We start from the raw sequence: 17,645 nt of genomic DNA on the forward strand, positions 1-17,645 counted from the left end.
GGCAGTTAAGAAATGTCAACATGTATATACTCGGTAAACAGCCTCTTCCTTTGTACTTGGGTAGTTAAGAGTTGGACACCTTATAAACACCACAGGTGACCTCATCCTGGCCTCATAGCAATCCTACAGGCAGGTGCGATTAGCCCGTATCGCAGATAAGGAAATGGAAGCTTACAATGGTGAAGCAAGGTCACCCAGCAGGTGAATGATGAAACAGGGTGGGACACTGAAGTCTATTCCAGAGTCCCGCCACTTCATCGTGACTCAAAGATGGTGCCCCTCAGTGTGAGGAAGCAATGGTGAGCCTGTCATCTAACATCCTGAGGGTCCCACCCAGCCACACACAATGGATAACACCAGTCACCTGAGAAAAAAACCCAGAGACGATTAGGTTGACTGAAATGTTTAAGGTCATGTAAACCTCCAAACAAGGCAACTTAGCTAAATGAGAAGGCTGCTGCTCCACAGCTATGTGGAGAAAGAACACATTAGTAGAAGCGTATTACCAGCAGTGTCTAAACGAAGGGAACCCCAAGTCTAAGGAACCACTGTCTTAGTGGAGCTGGTGGCACAGACGCGTCATCCTAGCAACACAGAAGGCTGAGGTAAGTGGATCACAGGTTCAAAGCCAGCCTGGACTACAGAGTGAGTTCAAGGCCAGCCTAAGCAATTTAGCAAGAACCTGTTTCAAAATATAAAATAAAATAAGTGCTGGGGATATGACACAGCACAGGGGATAAGCACTTGCCTGCACATCTTAGATTAAATCCTCAGTACCACAAAAAAAAAAAAAAAAAAAAAAACTACAAGCAACCAAACCTTGCCCTCTTCCACCCAGCTCTGTCCAACAGAAAGATCGGCATGCATGCCTACACAAGTCACTCCAGAGACACTGCACGAAGGAGGCAAACCTCAGCATGCCGGCCACGGGCTGAAGTCAGGATTCATCGGCAACAGTTGGCCACCTCTGAGCCAACTTTCTGGCTGCAAGGGGCCTGCCATGTGGCGCTGCCAACAGACCCATCAAGTGTCCATGGTACTGACGGACTTCAGTCGCCATACAGAAAGTGGTTCTTAATGTCCTCAAGTTTAAGCTCTGGTCGCTGGTGAGCTGAGTACTCGCCAACTCATCTGCACTCATAAAGCCGAGTATCTGGCAACCTCACCAAAATCCCAGCACTGTCTCACTAAGGATAAGAGTACCAAATGATCTCTCCCAAAGATAGACGCCCAAATACCAACAACTCCACTAAAAGAAAGCAAAAACTGGCCATATGTTGATAACATGTTGACTCTGGATACACAGAAGTTCACTGTGTTAGTCATTTTCTGCATCAGAAAATGCTCATAACTGATAGTCATGAAGAGGAAGAAAAAAAAAAAAGAATGCCTTCCCGATTCTTCCCATTTCCTAATATGCAAGATCTAAAAATCGTAAGGACTTCCCAATCTTAAAGGGTATGTGCTCTCTCCTTTCTCTCTTCCCCTCTCTCCTTCTCCCAAAACACACACACACACACACACACACACGCATAAACACTAGAATGGAGTGGGGCTCCTCTAATGCACCACAACTTAATAGAACCATTCAGTGACAGTCCTGTTCCCTCGGTGACAAGCTCATGATGTGGGCCACAGACACGCCATACCTTGAACACAGGCAGCTTCTGTCGCTGCTGCTCTATGGAAAGGGCAGCGTAGGGATTGTAAATGATGGTTGTCCCAGAGTTCTCAGTGACACTTTGTCTCTCTTCAGAGATGCTGACCCCTGGCCCTTCTGTACCTGCAGCAGAAAATTTTTTTTTCAGATTTTGATATGTTAAACAGAAAAGGGTATATAAAATTATACATTTTCAACGACAGATATACAAAAGAAACAATGCTTTTGATTTCAAACTACTAAAAAGGATTTAAAAAAAAAAGCTAGGGAGGTGCCTGTCAGACCACAAAAACATCTTCCCAAGTGTTTTAGTTCAGAGTGTAGAACAAAGAGAAAAGCAGTCCTACTGGGCAGTCCAGAACTCAGTCCTGTCAAATTCTAAACAGAAGTGAAAGAAACCCAGCGGGAATCTGCCAAGACCAAAGACAAAGCCTGGTACTGTGGAAGAGACAGCAAGACTCAAAGAGATCAAGAATCAGAGGCTCAGGCTGCCTGCTTCCCCTCTCTCACCTCTGCACCTCTTGACAAGTTTGAAACCTTCAGGCCACAGGGTGGGCTCTCCATGGGCTGCTGATGGTCCAGAGCTCAGCCCACAGCTGACTGGCAGCTATCCAAGCACCCACGAACAAGACAGGTTGCAAAGCCTCCAGGGCAGGCACTGCTCTAAGCACTAGAAACCAGACAGGGCAGCACAGATGCAGGATGACCTTCATGGATTTGCTGCCTCTCACATGCTGCCTCCCAGTAGAATTTTTAACATGGTACAAGAATGACAGGTAAGAGCCATGGAATGAAATGAAAGGGACTTCGAGCACCAGAAGTAGGATGAATATGGCAGGGAGGGGGTTCTTTATACTGGACCACGGGGGACTTGCATCTCCCTTAGGTTAGAAGGCCTACCCTGATTCAAATGCCTGCAGCTGGTGGAATGAGATGCAGTGATAGCAGCTGCATGTGAACCATAACCACAACTGTCATGGAAAATGACAGTCCAAGGAACACTGCAGGGCAGATTAAAGAGCAGACAGGCACAGTAGCTTGCTCAGAACAATGGCAAATCGAGAAGGCAGATCCCACAGAGAAGTATAGGTTCCATATGATCAGCTTCTGTTTCTTTTCATGGCAACTTGTCCCTGCGACCCCAGGAGAGAACTAGGTTAAGATTCAAGTAAGGCTACAGAATGGCTCAGCGGTAAAGAGCACTTGCTAATCTTGCAGAGGACCCAGCTTCAGCTCCCAGCACCCACATGGTGGCTCACAACCATCGATAGCTACAGTTTCACGGGATCCAACACCACGTGGTGCACAGATACACATGCAGTCAAAACTCACACACATAAAAATAAAATTACTCCAGACAGACAGATAGGGAGGAAGGAATGGGCTCAAGAGATGGCTCAGTGGGTAAAGTGGTTAAAAGCAGTTGCTTCTCTTGCGGAGGACCTGGGTTCAGTTCCCAGCATACAACCAACTTCCATTAAATCTAGTTCCAGAGAATCTAACGCCCTCTTCTGGCTCCATAAGGACTAGGTACATGCACAGTGCACACACATACACACACACACACACACACACACACACACACACGCAGGCAACCATATAAAATAAAAATAAATCTTTCTAAAAGCAAATAAGATATGGACTAAGTGACAGAGTTCACAATTCAGTTCAGCATAAGGAAGACAGTTCTCAAAGTCAGAGCTGTCCAGCCATGGAGTGTGCTGCCTTGTGAATTGAGAAAAACCCTCCTAACTTCAGACATGTGCACAGCCCCTCCTGGGCACAGCGTAGAGTTGACTGACTGCCTGCCTGCCTGCCTGCCTGCCTGCCTGCCCAGAACAGCCGGCTTCCAGTCTTCTGAACCTGCAAAGCCACCTGAAAGACAAGAGCTTTGTGATAAGACTACGCCCAGGGACTCCATTTCATTTATGTTTACAGTTTGGTTTTTGGAGACAGGGTCACCTTAAATATATTCCAGCTGACCTTGAACTCCCAATCCTGCATCAGAATCAAGTATTAGGATTAACAGGCATGTGCTACCAAACCCAGCTCAATTCTATTGTTTTTGTTTTGTTTTGAGGCAAGGTTTCTCTGTGTAGCCCTCACTATCCTGAAGCTCTATAGATCAGGCTGGCCTCAAACTAAGAGATCTGCCAGCTGCCTCCCAAGAGCTGAGATTAAAGGCATTCGTGAACTCCCCTCCTGAAAAATGCAAGAGCACAGTTCATCTGAATAGAAGATGCTGGGTCTGCAGACTCCCTGAACCAAGTTCAGAGCTCGGCAGCTTTCATCTCCAGCCCTGTTCCAGGTACTTCCAGGAACACAGCTGCCAAAAAGCAGGTAAGTGGGGCACTGCTGCCATCGCTTCTGCCAAATGCCAACTTCCCTTCAATGAGAGAAAAGACTGAGCGGGCCTGGACCAAAGCCTGGGCTGGAAAGCAGGTTTCCCATCCTCCTCTCACCACTGCTACATCCCACTTCTGCACTCTTAAACAAGAAAACTACGGGAGAGAAGACCGTCACCTCTTCTGCCTGGTTTTGTCTGGAATACCCTCTTCTTAAAACATTTGAGCCACGCCATTATGTCTGAACACTTGTTCCTGCAAGGCCTGCGTCCTCCCACACGCTGGCTTACAACCTCCAGGGGTTAGTCCCTCTCTTGCCTCTAACCTACAGCTGTTCGGAGCTTTTACAAGAACAGCTGCTGTCAATCCCTATGAGCTTTTCTTCTCCTTACAAAAGACTCCATTCAGCCACACAAGAACCCCGGGGCTGCTTTCCATCTATACACACCCCACAGCCCACTCTGTTTACGGCTGTTTTTAAATTGGGAGTGTGTGCCATGCTTAAGGAAGTAGCATTTTTGCAATTTTCACAAATCATTAACGCTTTCATTTCCCCATCTGTAAAACAAGGCCACAACAAGCATCCAATTCAGAATCTCTTTTAAGGTAATGGATCCTCTAGAGCTAACGTCATGGGCATGGGTGCTGGGACTAAACTTGGGTTCTCTGCAAGAACATCAAATGCTCTGAACCACTGGGCCATCTCTCCAGCCCTACAACACAATTCTTAGCATAAATCAAGTGGAAAAGCAAATCCTCAAAGCGCCTCAATAAAGCTTTTGCAAGGCACAAGGTCAGCCACCATTAAGTATTTGTTGAGTCAGTAAATGAAAATGGACAGGCCCATCTGACCATGTGTGCCAGCAAAGAAAAATGAACATTGTTTCTGGAAAAACCTCAGGCAGGTCACACAAGATCAGTATACCACACTAGTAAGCTGGAGATCACAAACTAGTTATTTAAGGTCTCCATTCACACTATCACTAAACTCTTTTAAATGGTTATTGTCCTTGTTGATTTCTGAGGGTGAGATGTTTCTTGTCAGTTTGGTTTTATTAGCCAGGGTCTTGCTATGTAGCTCAGGATAGCCTGAAACTCACTATGTAGTCCAGGCTAGTTTTGAGCTCTCAGTCTTCCTGCTTCACCCTCCCAAGTATTAGAAATACAGGCATGTACCACTACACTCAGAAAATATATATATATATATTTCATTTAAAACAGCAACCAAAATTTTCCCATCTGGGAGCCAAGTTTGGCCATGAGTCTGTAATCCCAGATTCTGCAGCAGGAGAATCACAGGGTTAGGGCTTGCCTAGGCTAAGAGAGGATTCATCACTAGCCTGGGCAACTGAGGAAGACCCTGTCTTTTAAAAAAATCTGGGAGCCCATTCAATAACAATCAGGCAGAGCACGGCACCAGATTTGCAAGTCCCAGCGCACACATCTATACTGCACACATCCCCACAGTACACACACGGCCCTTCAACCCCACCATATCTTATTCCACTACACACCTCCCTCATGGAGTTTGTCTAAAGAGCCCCCGAGGTTACCTGAGCCTGTGCCTTTGGGGCTACAGGACAGGCTCATGATTCCAAACTCTAGCCTTATACTCAGCTCCAACCACCTCCCTGACCTGCAGTTACCAAAACCCATTTCGTATCTTGGATGTTCTGCTCATCTGTGAAGGTATCAATCAGAGAGAAGGTATCATATCAGCTGATAAGATGCTGTAAGTCGAAGTGGCTGGCCCAGGGCTCAGAACCCGCTGAAGCTACTCAAGTTTCAGGGAATGAAAACAATATACCTGGGCCAGTGGATCCCCAACTTTGATGCATGCTAGAAGCCCCCCCCAAAAATGTTCAAAACATACTGCTGTCTGGTTCCTGATTTCTTGACAATAGTAACAAAAGAACACCAGAATTTTTTTTTAAAGCTTTCCAAGTGATTCAACTATTTGCAAAATTTGAGACACACACACCCGGACCCACTCACTTAGCACTCAACCCCAGGCAGAACACAGAATGCTTGACTTCACCTTCTCTTCTCTTTACCTCTAAAGTGTCTGACAGGCCCTTCCTGTCAGCTCCCAGGCTAGCACTGAGGTTCACTATCCATCCTGGATTTTAGTAGCAACTTCTCTTAGGCGTTGCATTCTTCACCATATCACTGCTGCAGTTAAAACAAGAAGCCCCTTTTTATTTTATTTAGTGTGAGTGTGTGTGTGTGTGTGTGTGTACATGTGTGGGCATGCATGCCACAGCACACATGTGGTGGGCAAAGGACCACTCACTCTGTAGAGTTGGTTCTCTCCATCTACCCTTACATGAGTTATAAGGATCAAGCTGCTGTGAGGCTCTCACAGCAAGCTCCTTTGCCTGCTAAGACATCTCTCTGGCCCAAAAGCCCAAATTCTTTAACTTGCCAGCATCAGCTCCTGCCACCCCCCAAAACATACCTACATATCATACCATCATAGTGCTCCATTAATGGGGACTTGGGGACATCATTAAGACACAAATCCTTTCAATGGCCTGGAAAGTCGTTCCCTACTTCACTATAAACAAACCATAACAAACTTTCTTCACCCTTCAATGTTCACTCCAAAACCATTACCATCTCTACGACACAGTCAATTCTTCACACCCAGCTTTCCTTCCCTCCCCTATACTTCTATACAATTATAATAGCTATGCATCTAGTGTCACTGGTTATTTTTGTGCATTCTTCTTACTTAATCCTCATAATAATCCTATTATGACAAATTACCAAAAAGGCAGCAGAGACTCAGCACAAGTCACCAAATTAGTAAGTGGTAGGCAGGGAAGGCCCTGCAGTCTGGCACTTGAGGCTGTCTTCTTAACCACCACCCCTTCCGCCTTGCTTAGAATCTCTTCTAATGGACATGTGACTTCAGAGTCAACTGGGAAAATGCCTCTTGAGAGTAGGGCCCCCGGCATGTGTACACAGCTCCTGAGTAGAGACGTGTACTCTAGGCGAACTAAACAACAGGACAGACAGTAAGAGTAGTTCCGGGGTTTTTAACCAAAATGGTACCCTGATCTGAGTTTCAACAATTTATCCAAGCCTCTGTTAACTCTTTGGCCTGCTGATAAACTCTTGAATAAATAAATGGTAACTCATTACTTAGAGGGATGGACAATTGGCTGATGCCTGGAAATGCTGAGTCATGAAAGTGTCATCAAGCAAACAACAAGCACACACATATATGGGGGTGGGGTGGGGGGGTCTCTCTTTGAAGCCCTGGCTGTCCTGCAATGTAGACCAGGCTGGCCTCAGACTCAGAAATCCTCCTGCCTCTGCCTCCCAAGTACTGGGATTACAGTCAAAAGCCACCCATGGCCAGTTCGGGGTTTTTGTTTCGTTTTGTTTTGTAAGAAACAAGTGTGTCACTTGCTTGGCTTTATTTCTCTAACACTTAGACACATAGTCAGAATTCTGGGGACCACCTAAGACACCCTTTAAAAGCTGTCCCTTGTCCTTTCTGTATCGAATAATTTTCGCCACAATATAATTTATACATCCAGACTTTCCGGGTGCAGATGGGGAGAAAAATATAGATAGATAGATAGATAGATAGATAGACAGACAGACAGACAGACAGGGAGCGATAGATGATAGATAGATAGATAGATAGATAGATAGATAGATAGATAGATAGATAGATATGAAAAAGTAAGGGCGGGGGCTGATACCGGTTAAGAAACAGTTTTGTTTTGTTTTGTTTTGTTTTATAAGAAAGGCATTAACAAACGGAAGCATCCTACACGGGGCATGGTCTGGTATCTATAACTCATTAAAAACCTGACCGATGAGAAAATGGAAAAACAAAGAATTTTGTGACGGTGACTTGTTAGCCTGCAAGACAAGAAGAGGGTGACAGCCAACAGGAAGGAGGGCGTTCACTTTGTGGTAAACATTCAGAGTAGGTGAGACCTCCCCTAAAACACTGGAACACATTTTCCCTTTTATGAGCCATTAAGTCCGACCATGTACTCCTGACTCAACGCCCACAGTACAGGTGTTCGTATTCTGCCCACTTCACAGGTGAGGGGACCAGTGCCCAGAGCGACAGAACGCATCGCTCAAGGTCTTCCATCTACGGTTGCAAGGCACAGGGGCAGACTTGAACCTGGGCACTCTTGACTCTATAACCCAAGCTTCTAAGCTCTTGAGCTGCACCGCCTGCCGAGCCTCACTGCGGCCCTAAGACAGCAAGAAGACACGCATGGGTACTTCAGAACGCGCATCTCAAGAGGTGCAGAGGAGGCTGAGAGACTCGAACAAGGTCACCCGGAGTTTCAGCCCAGGTCGGGGAGGCCTTGGCTTCCTCGGGACCACCGTGGGCTGCAGCAGCCACGCGCGCAGAGGAGTGGTGCCCAGCCCTCCCCGGTCAGGGCCACAGACGGGTCCCCCGGCCCAAAGTCAAGTCGCCGCATCAATCCAGGTTTCCTTTCGTGCCTTACCGGGTTTCCAGAACTTCACTGGTCCTAAGGGCGCAGCCATGCTGGGGTGAAAGGTCACGACGAAGACTCCGCCCCGCTAAACGCGCGCGACTCTCTCAGGGCTCAAGGGGCGTGGCCCGCGAGCAGCTTCTGCCAGGGCAGCTGGGGAGGGACGGGGAGTGAAGTCACGCCCCTCGTGGCACCGCCTACCGGGTGTCACGTGATCCGCGGTTCTCTTTGAACTTTCTTCGGGCTCCTCCCCTTGGCCCACGTGAGGCCGCGCGGCCATTTTGGCGCGGGGGTTGGCTGCTCCACCCGGCTTTGATGCTCTGGGCATCCCCTGGAGAGTAGGGTTGGCTGTAGCGTTCCCAGGCTGCCATTCACCACCTCAAGCGTGTGCGCGGGGGCAGTGTTTCCCTGGCGAACTGAGAGACGCTCGTGTTTACACGCAGCTGCGTCCCTTTCAGTCTCCTTAATTTTCTTGCTGGGAAAAAATATGTCACGCTGGAGATAATAGTGGTAACTACCTCCTGCATCCAATGATTCAGTTAATATTTCTGCGTCCCTAGGGAATGTAGTTCCTTGTTTCCCAGGCAGGAGTCGGGCTGAGTGAACTGGAAGTGAATAACCCATAGAATGATGCTTATTCTCAGCAAGTAAAACTGAAATGGAAATTTCAGATGTTCAGAGAATTGTCGGAGAATGAGTACGCAGGAGCATACTGGGTTGAGAGATGAGACTAGACATCAGATCCGTCAGGCCAGGGCATTCACCCACTCTTCCCTCCAGGTCGACTGTTGATGAATCAAATGCTATTTTATAATTGCCCATCCAACCCTCAGTCTCCAGGGTCATTAACTTGTATTTTAGGATGCTCTCAAATTCTCAGACCAAGCAGCAAACTTGAGAAAGATTATATATTTAAAACAAGATCGCTAACTATCCTATTTCCTCAACTGGGAATGTTTTCTAAGGGAGCCACAAATTGAGAGGCTTTAGATTCTATACATTTTTAGAGCTGTGAAGAAAATGCTACATTCCCTGAGGGAAATAGCAAATTGTGGAAAGCTTTGGAGACAGTAGCCCTGATTCAGAATCTTTACCGTGACCATCACCTGACTCCTGGCTGACATTTAAGCTCAGTTGTAAAATAAGCTCTAAAGGAGTATGAAATGAGATGTGGTCCAGGGTACCTGATACAATGCAAGACATTGCAGGTACCAGGTCAATATTGCCTGTCATTAGCTCGACTCTGAGAGCAAATACACCAAGAGAACAAAGTCTGAATTCCCCTCACATTCTTTTTCCAGATTTGATTTGTTTCTCTAATTAAATGAAGTTCAACACATGATAATCCTTTTGTGGAGAACTCTCCACTTACACTTTAAAACCCTCGAATCCTTGAAAGAGTGTTTATAGGACCCTTCTAGTTCACTGTCAAACACTCCTGTGGACTCAGGACTTACATGCTGCTTTTATCATAGACCTGTTTAGTCAAACTAAAGTTAATCTATGTCCATTTTTTTGTGCTGGGAACTTCTTTTTAATTTTTTTAAAAATTATTTTATGTGCATGGGGTTTGCCTATGTGTGTCTCTGTACCCAGTGTGTGCCTGGTGCCCGTGGAGAACATTGGAACCCTGGATCTGGAGTTGCAGACAGTTGTGAACCACCGAGTGGGTGCTGGGACTCAAACCTGGATCCTCCTGAAGAGTACGCAATGCTCTTGAGTTCTGAACCAACTCTCCCGTCCGATGCTGAGAACTCCTTAAGGACAGGACCTTGTCATTTTTTGATGTGTGTTGCCAATTGCTCAAAGTGCCCATTGAGCAAGTAGGTATTTTGAATACTATGTTTCTCAACTATTATAGCAATATTAGCAATCTAACCCAGAGCCTCCAGCCCGCTAGGCAGGCCCCTCTGCCATTGAGCTATAATGCCAACAGTGATTCTTTTTTTAATCTTTTTATCAAAGTCCGACATACAGAAAATAAGACTTGTACATGAAAAATGCCACTCTGTAAATGTTTTTCTTACTCCCGACCCCCCATGCAGGAAGATTGTCTCTTTGTTTTTTTGAAGACTGCTTTCTGGGAGGATGAGCTAGCTCAGCTAGTTGAAAATGCTGCCATGTAAGCCTGACAACCTGAACTCAATTCCCAGAACCCACATCAAGGTGGCAGGAGAGCACCAACTCCATAAACTTGTCCTCTGGCCTGCACACCACATGTAGCTACATGTGGTACATGTGTGTGCACACATGTCACATCACACATACAAATAATAAAATATTTCACAAACTTAAAATACTGCTTTCCAAGTCTGGAACTCAAGCAATCCTGCATCAGCCTCCTGAAGTAGCTAGGACCATGGGTGTGTACCACCAAACCCAGCTTTAGTTCCATGACTTTGTTTTACTGATGACTTCCTAAGAAATCTTCCTATATAAAAAGGAACAATAGATTAGGGTGCCCAGCTTATTGCATCACAGTCTTGAAGCAGGAGGATTTAGTCAACACCTAGCCTAATCTTATCATGGAAAATTGATGTCCGTGGAGATTAAAAGGACTTGGTCAGAATCAATGAGGGATATGTGGGGGAAGGCAGGGAGGTTGTGGGGTGTGTGGAGTGGTGGTGTATGTGATGTGTTGGGGGGGTGTATGTGGTGTGGTAGAGGACTATGGGAGTGTGGGGGTGTGATGTGGTGTGATGTGCATGTGAACATGATGTGGTGTTGAGTGTGTGTGTGTGTGTATGTGTGTAGTGTAGTGTGTAGTGTGTTTGTGTGTGTGTATTGAGACCAAGCTCACTCTGAAGCCCTGGTTGGAACTCACTAAGTTGTCCAGGATGGTCTTGAACTATGTAGTCCAGGATGGCATGCCTGCCTCAGCTTCCTTACTACTTAGGGGTTACAGACGTGAACCAGATCACAGGTTTCCTAGTTGCCAGGGAGGTGTTTTTCAGCCTCAGAGGGGCCATTTAGAACCATTGGACCTTAGCTGTCTTAGATGTGGATTCCTCTCTCTCAGAATGCTCTCAGAGTCCCACTGCCCTGCCCCGTCAGGTGGATTGTTTTGCTTCCACAGACTTCGGCTATGTAATACTATCTGGCCTGATACTGTGGTTTTTATTGTTACAAAATAGGACTGGTCTCAGTAATCTTCCTGATTAACCTTTTCAGGAAGAACATCCTGAAGGAGCTACTCTAAAAGTTAAACTTAAAAAAAAAAAAAAAAGGACATGCTCTCATTAGGCACCCTGGACTGGCCCCCCAAATCATAAGCCTCCTGCCTTAACTCCTCAAATGCTAGGACAGTGGGTAGGCACCACCATACCTGGCAGGATTGACTGCTTCTTAAGAAAACATCCAGAACTCACTTGGTTCATTGCCAGAAACTCCACGAAAATTTGATCATTTTGTCATACAGAGGTATATTTTGCAACTTCCAGATGTGATATTTTTCCAGAAACATAGTGATTCCCACATGTGGGCATCCCTTCAGTAGATTTCTTGTTTCACAGAAAATGTCAACCCTTCAGACCAACTCTACCTTAAAACTTACCTCTAACCCAAACTGTCATAAGGGAATGAATGACTGAATTTGAATACTGAGTATTTGATGAGAAAAAAAAAATAATTGCTATTCCGGCATGTGAAAGATGTGTTTCTGTGCTGATAGTAATGTACTCTGCTCTGAAATGCTTCTGAATATCTACTGTATTGTCTGTCTTTGAGAAGCATGGGCCATAAGGGTTTCAACCTTTGTAGCAGTTCTGGATGCATGTGATAGAAAACCCAGTTCAACATCACTTCAGTAAAAATGGTTCATGCAGCTGGGCGTGGTACTCACATCTGTAACTCTAGCACTTAGAAGGAGGATTCCTAAGAGTTTAAGGCCAGGTGGGGTTACATAGTGAGATCCAGGCCAACCTGGGCTACAGAATGAGGCCAGAATACATGAATAAAAGTAGTTCATAGATATTACAAAGTCCAAAAGTAGCTGACTTAAAGACATGGCTGCATCAGGACACATGTGACCTAGCTGTGTTCTGCTGCCTTCTCACTCAGGTGTGATGTAGTGACATGATGGCCAAATCAAAGCCCAAAATCCTTCTAAGCATCAAACATTTCAGGAGAAAATTTCCTGGCCAAAAAAAAAAAAAAAAAAAAAATCTCTAGCTGGCCTGTATATTGATCCCTGAATCAAAGTATGGGGCCTGAGACTATGAAGGAGTAGATCACGTTTCATCTCCAGGGGCAGGTATGGCCAGCCACTAGAACCACACAGAGCACTGGGGACAGGATGACTCCTCAGACAGATGTCCTGCCATGATTATCAAAGGATTAATGAATGAAGCCAAAATAATCTTTCCCTTCCACATCCATCCATGCAGCCTTGTACTACAGCAACGAGCTTCTCAAGAAACCAAGCCAGAGAGAATTCCCCTAGACTAAAGAGATCTTTTATAGATCTTTTACACAATTGTGCCAAGCCAGGATTTCCTGTTGAGAGACTTGGGTGGGTCTTCTGTCGCTGTGGCACCGTATGCAAATGTGCCGGTTTGTTGGCTTGGCACACCATTGAAGATGTTCAAATTTGTATCACCACAGGAAAGGAACTCAGCAACAGGAGACTGTTTTGTTTCTGTGCAGTGTGCTGGCTAGTCTTGTGTCCATTTGAACACAAGCTAGAGAGGGAACTTCAATCAAGAAAAAACATCCCTCAATAAGATCCAGCTGTAAGGTATTTTCTCAACTACTGATTGATGGGGAGGGCCCAGCCCATTATGGTATTGCCACTCCTGGAGCGGGTGGTTGTGGGTTCTATAAGAAAGCAGGCTGAGCAAGCCAGGAGGGACAAACCAGAAAGCAGTGGCCCTCCATGACCTCTGCATCAGCTCCTGCCTCCGGGTTCCTGCCGTTTGAGTTCCTGTCCTGACTTCCTTTGATAATGAACAGTGATGTGGAGGTGTAAGCCAAATAGACCCTTTCCTCTCCAAGTTGCTTTGGTTATGGTGTTTCATCACAGCAATAGAGACCCTAAAACACGATGGCTTCAGGAGCCTGTGATGCTGGGGAGCTGGATCGGTTGGAAGGCCTCTTTAGGCCTGCAAGATATTTTCTGGCTAGTCTCAAAACTGGGACACTTCTAAAAGGGAGTGTTAGAGAGATGGACCTGGGGATAAGAGGCAAACAGGCAGTGCCAGGTAAACTGGGGCACCTATCTAGGTTTGTAGCCCAGTGAAACCAGGTTTCCCTGAATGCATCAGAATAAAGTACATTCATAAAGAATCCTTCAGGATCCATTCACCTGATGACTTCGAAAGTTACCCTTTTGGAGTTCAGAATTTTTTTTTTTTTTTTTTTGAGACAGGATCTCATTATTATTCTCCTTCCCCTACCCCCAAGTGCCAGGATGACAAGTGTGCACCACCCCCACTGGATTTACAGTGCCGGGTATCAAACCCAGGTTTTCATGTGTTAGGCAAACGCTCTCCCAACTGAACATCACCAGCCTTCCACAGCAATGTTTCAATGAGTAGATCCTTGTAAGGAATTCATGTATTCCCTGAGCAGCAGGAATAATTGTTTTCTTTATCTTAATGGGCATTGAGTGGTGTCTCTAAACCAGGCTCCTTCATCTTGGCTACTGGAAAATTTAAATTTGCATGTTGCCCTACATGAATCTTGCATGTCCTAGAATGCACTCTTAGCTTCCTGCATGACTCTATGTTGTATCCCCTAACCTTGATTGACTATTTCATGAAACTTTTGTGTTACAAAAGCCTGTAGCTTAGGCTCTAATTTTTTTAAATTACATTTGTTTATTTACTGGGGGCAAGCATGTTTGTGCCACGGTGAATGTGCTATGGCATTCTCACAGATGTTGGAGGACAAACTGTGGGAGTCGGTGGGTCCCTGGAATCAAACTTATGTAGTCAGACTGGGCAGCAAGTTCCTTTATCCACTGAGCCATCTTGCCCACATGGCCTTGGTTTTGTTAGCCACTTTGTCTCTTCAGTAAAAAGCAAGTCTCTGACAGCATGCACTGCCCACAAGGGTGGGGGAGCCATCTCAGTGGGTTTCTTGTTTTATGAGAGGCTGTCAACCCTGCAGATTGGGTCTAAAAACCATATGGAACTCTAACTCAAATCATTAGTGAGGAAAAGAGATTATACTGTATATAAGCACTGACTATTTGATGACAGAGAAAATTTTATTAGAGTATCACAGCTGTAGTACGGTTATGTCTTTTAAAGGTATTAAATGTACCACATAGGCACCTTATGGAGATGAAGAGTCATTGGATTCCCTGGAACTAGTTAAGGATGGTTGTGAACCACAATGTGGCAGCAAATCTGGATCCTCTAAAAGCAACTATTACTCTAACCTCTGAGTCATCTCTCTGGCCCAATTTTTGTCTTGTTTTAGAGCTAAATGCTGGCTGAAAAGTAGCTCAGTGGTAGACTATTTTACCTGGCACCTGTGACCTCTGGTTTGATCCTAGCACTGGGGAAAGACTGCAATACATCCTGAATATTTACAGCTCAGTCTGTAGTGGCTGAGTATAACATCAGACAGATGGAGAGATGCTACATTTGTGAACTACAGCCATCCCTAAGTACACCAGGAGACTGACACACTTAACTTTAGTGGTACTTTGCAGACTGAAGTTCATCCTGAGACTGGATGATTTCCTTCGGATTCCATCCATCTGGTTCCTATTTCTAATTGTTGATAGCGCTTTCAGAGAACAATGATTGATTCCTGCCCACAGAGAGAGGACAGTGTGGTCAAGTGTGTGACAGGCCATGTGCTCCCCTTCCAGACAAATACACTGACTCTTCACATGGGTGGTCTGGATAAAAAACTTTGATTTACCGGTTTAGAATTTTTTAAAAAAACATGTGTGTGTGTGTGTGTGTGTGTGTGTGTAGGTGCATTTGTGTTTAGGTGGGTGTGTACATGTATGCATGGAAGCCAGAGAACCACCTTAATTGCTGGTCCTCAGAAGCCATCTACTTTTCTGTCTCAAAAAACAAACAAACAAACAAACAAAATGGAATTCATCCAGGTTAGACTGGGCAGGCAGGAAGCCCCAGGACCCACCTGTCTGTCTCCCTACAACAGGGATTTCATGAGTCCAGTCATGACACTTGGGTTGAAATCAGATCCTAGTGGTTGCAAAGCAAGCACCTTAGCAGCTAAGCTTTGCTTGTGCTTATCTGGTGTGTGTGCCTGTTCATGTGTGCAGTACTGCTTGTATAGACATCCATGGGGGTGGGGCAGGGGTCAGTGTCAGGTAACTTCACTTTCTGTTTTAAAACTTTCGTATTTTTGACGTGTGTGTGCACATATGCCACGGCACACGTGTGGAAATCAGACACTTTGCAGGAGTCGGTTGCCTCCTCCCACCACAGGGGTCCCAGGGAGCAAACTCAGGTCGTCAGGCTTAGCAGCAAGTGCTGTTAACCGCTGAGCCTTCTTGCCAGTTCCATGCACCTCATTTTAGATACTGGACAAGCTGACTACGGCTAGACCTGCTGGCTAGCAAGCCCTAGGGATCCTCCCCGTTTCCACCTCCCAGCACTGGAATTCTGGTGCATGCCACCATGCCTGGCTTTTTTATACAAGTCCTCATGCTCATACAGCACTTTACCAAATAAGCCATCTCCAAGCCTGTAACATTTTAAATGAAGGTCTATTAACAATCTGGTAGAATGTAGACTTAAAATGTCAATGGAATTTAAATGCACGATGGCAATTAGGGCTTTGTGCCGATTTTTAGGCCCCAAGGCCTTTATACTGCAAAGAAAACAGTCACACAACAGAGGATCTAGACCTGTCTTTAAGTTCTTACGTCATCTTACACCAGCTATACAATCTTGAGTAGGCTGTTCAATTTCAGCCTGTTTCTATACCTGAAAATGAGAATGCCAGCTGTCCAATCTGTAGTCACTAGACTACCATGAGGACTTAAGTCCACACATGAAGTGATCTAAGTCTGCAGACGTGTACTCACAGATTAGCCTAGAGCGTTGGCTCACAGCCAGGCATGCGCCAGCGTCCTAACGTGTGCCTGACAGCCACAGACCACAGCACTGACTCTGCGGATAGCCTTGTTGTGAATGGAGTCCTAGAGCACTGAGGAATATCTGCAGGGACATCCCTGATGTGCTTGCATTAGCATTCTCCCTGCAGACAACGCCTTACTTATTGTAGACTTCTGGGCTAGCAAGCCAGGAGGAGGAAGCCATGGTTTAAAACGCTCTTCCTTTTGTCTGTTTTTTTTCTGTGGATGAGACTTGAAAAACCAGGATTCCACAGCCATACCAATCCTGATTAGCAGGATATAGGAACCAATTACATTGCCTGACACTGGACCAGGAATCTGGGATAATTGTCAGTGTCCTTTCTTGCCCCTACTCTGGGATATGGGATTGCTAAATCATTGATAATACACCCAGCTGATGAAATTGAACCCATTGGGGCCACTAGAGGGAATGTGAACCCAGGAATACACACCCAGGACTCCTTTGGCAGATAGCCCAGGTCCTCACTGAAACAACTCAAGCTTTCTTTTTGAAAACACAAAAGCAGTTGAACACACAAAGGCCTGCCATGCCCGCAGTATCCCTCAGGTGCACAGGAATATCAGTTTTTACCAGGCCAAAGACCATTTGACCCCGATACCAACTCAAAGTCATTTTACTTTTCTATGCTTTGTTTTGTAGACAGGGTCTTCCGGGATAGATCAGGCTGGCCTCAAACTCAGACCTTTTTGTCTCAACCTAGTGGGATGAGAGCCATGTACAACCACACTTCACTTTCTTCTAGCTTTTTGTTTTGTTTTTTGAGACAGGGTCTTTCTATATAGCCCTGACTGTCCTGAAATTCACTCTGGAGACCAGGCTGGCCTCAAACTCAAAGATCCGCTGGCCTCTGCCTCCCAAGTGCTGGGATTAAAGGTATGCACCAACACATGGCTTCTTCTAACTCTTAAATGAATATATTGCCCCCTTTACAACCTGGATCATTTACTTCCCGAGAGAGAGAGAGAGAGAGAGAGAGAGAGAGAGAGAGAGAGAGAGAGAATCACACAAGTACCTGTATAATGCATTTATTTATGACATATCCTTAAAGATAAAAAAAAAAAAAAGACCCAGGCAAACG

The 17,645-nt window shown here is 45.6% G+C and overlaps 1 protein-coding gene across 2 annotated transcripts in view; it reads right to left on the minus strand.

Annotated features, from left to right (window-relative positions):
* Dhx35 (DEAH-box helicase 35) overlaps positions 1-8,627 on the minus strand; it is a 62,963-nt gene extending 54,336 nt beyond the window's left edge. Inside the window, exons 1-2 of one of the 2 annotated variants that reach the window (XR_009591603.1) lie at positions 8,493-8,547; positions 1,650-1,783 (exon numbers count right to left, since the gene is read on the minus strand). Coding sequence is in view for 1 of the 2 variants with exons in the window: in XM_021663757.2 (XP_021519432.1) it covers positions 1,650-1,783; positions 8,493-8,532 (174 nt within the window). In the remaining variant the exon portion in view is untranslated. Of the gene's footprint in view, positions 1-1,649; positions 1,784-8,492 lie in introns of both variants that reach the window. The other variant, XM_021663757.2, reaches the window with a different exon arrangement.
* Positions 8,628-17,645: the final 9,018 nt, after the last annotated feature.

Source organism: Meriones unguiculatus, chromosome 4, assembly GCF_030254825.1.
Source record: "Meriones unguiculatus strain TT.TT164.6M chromosome 4, Bangor_MerUng_6.1, whole genome shotgun sequence".
Taxonomy (NCBI): domain Eukaryota; kingdom Metazoa; phylum Chordata; class Mammalia; order Rodentia; family Muridae; genus Meriones; species Meriones unguiculatus.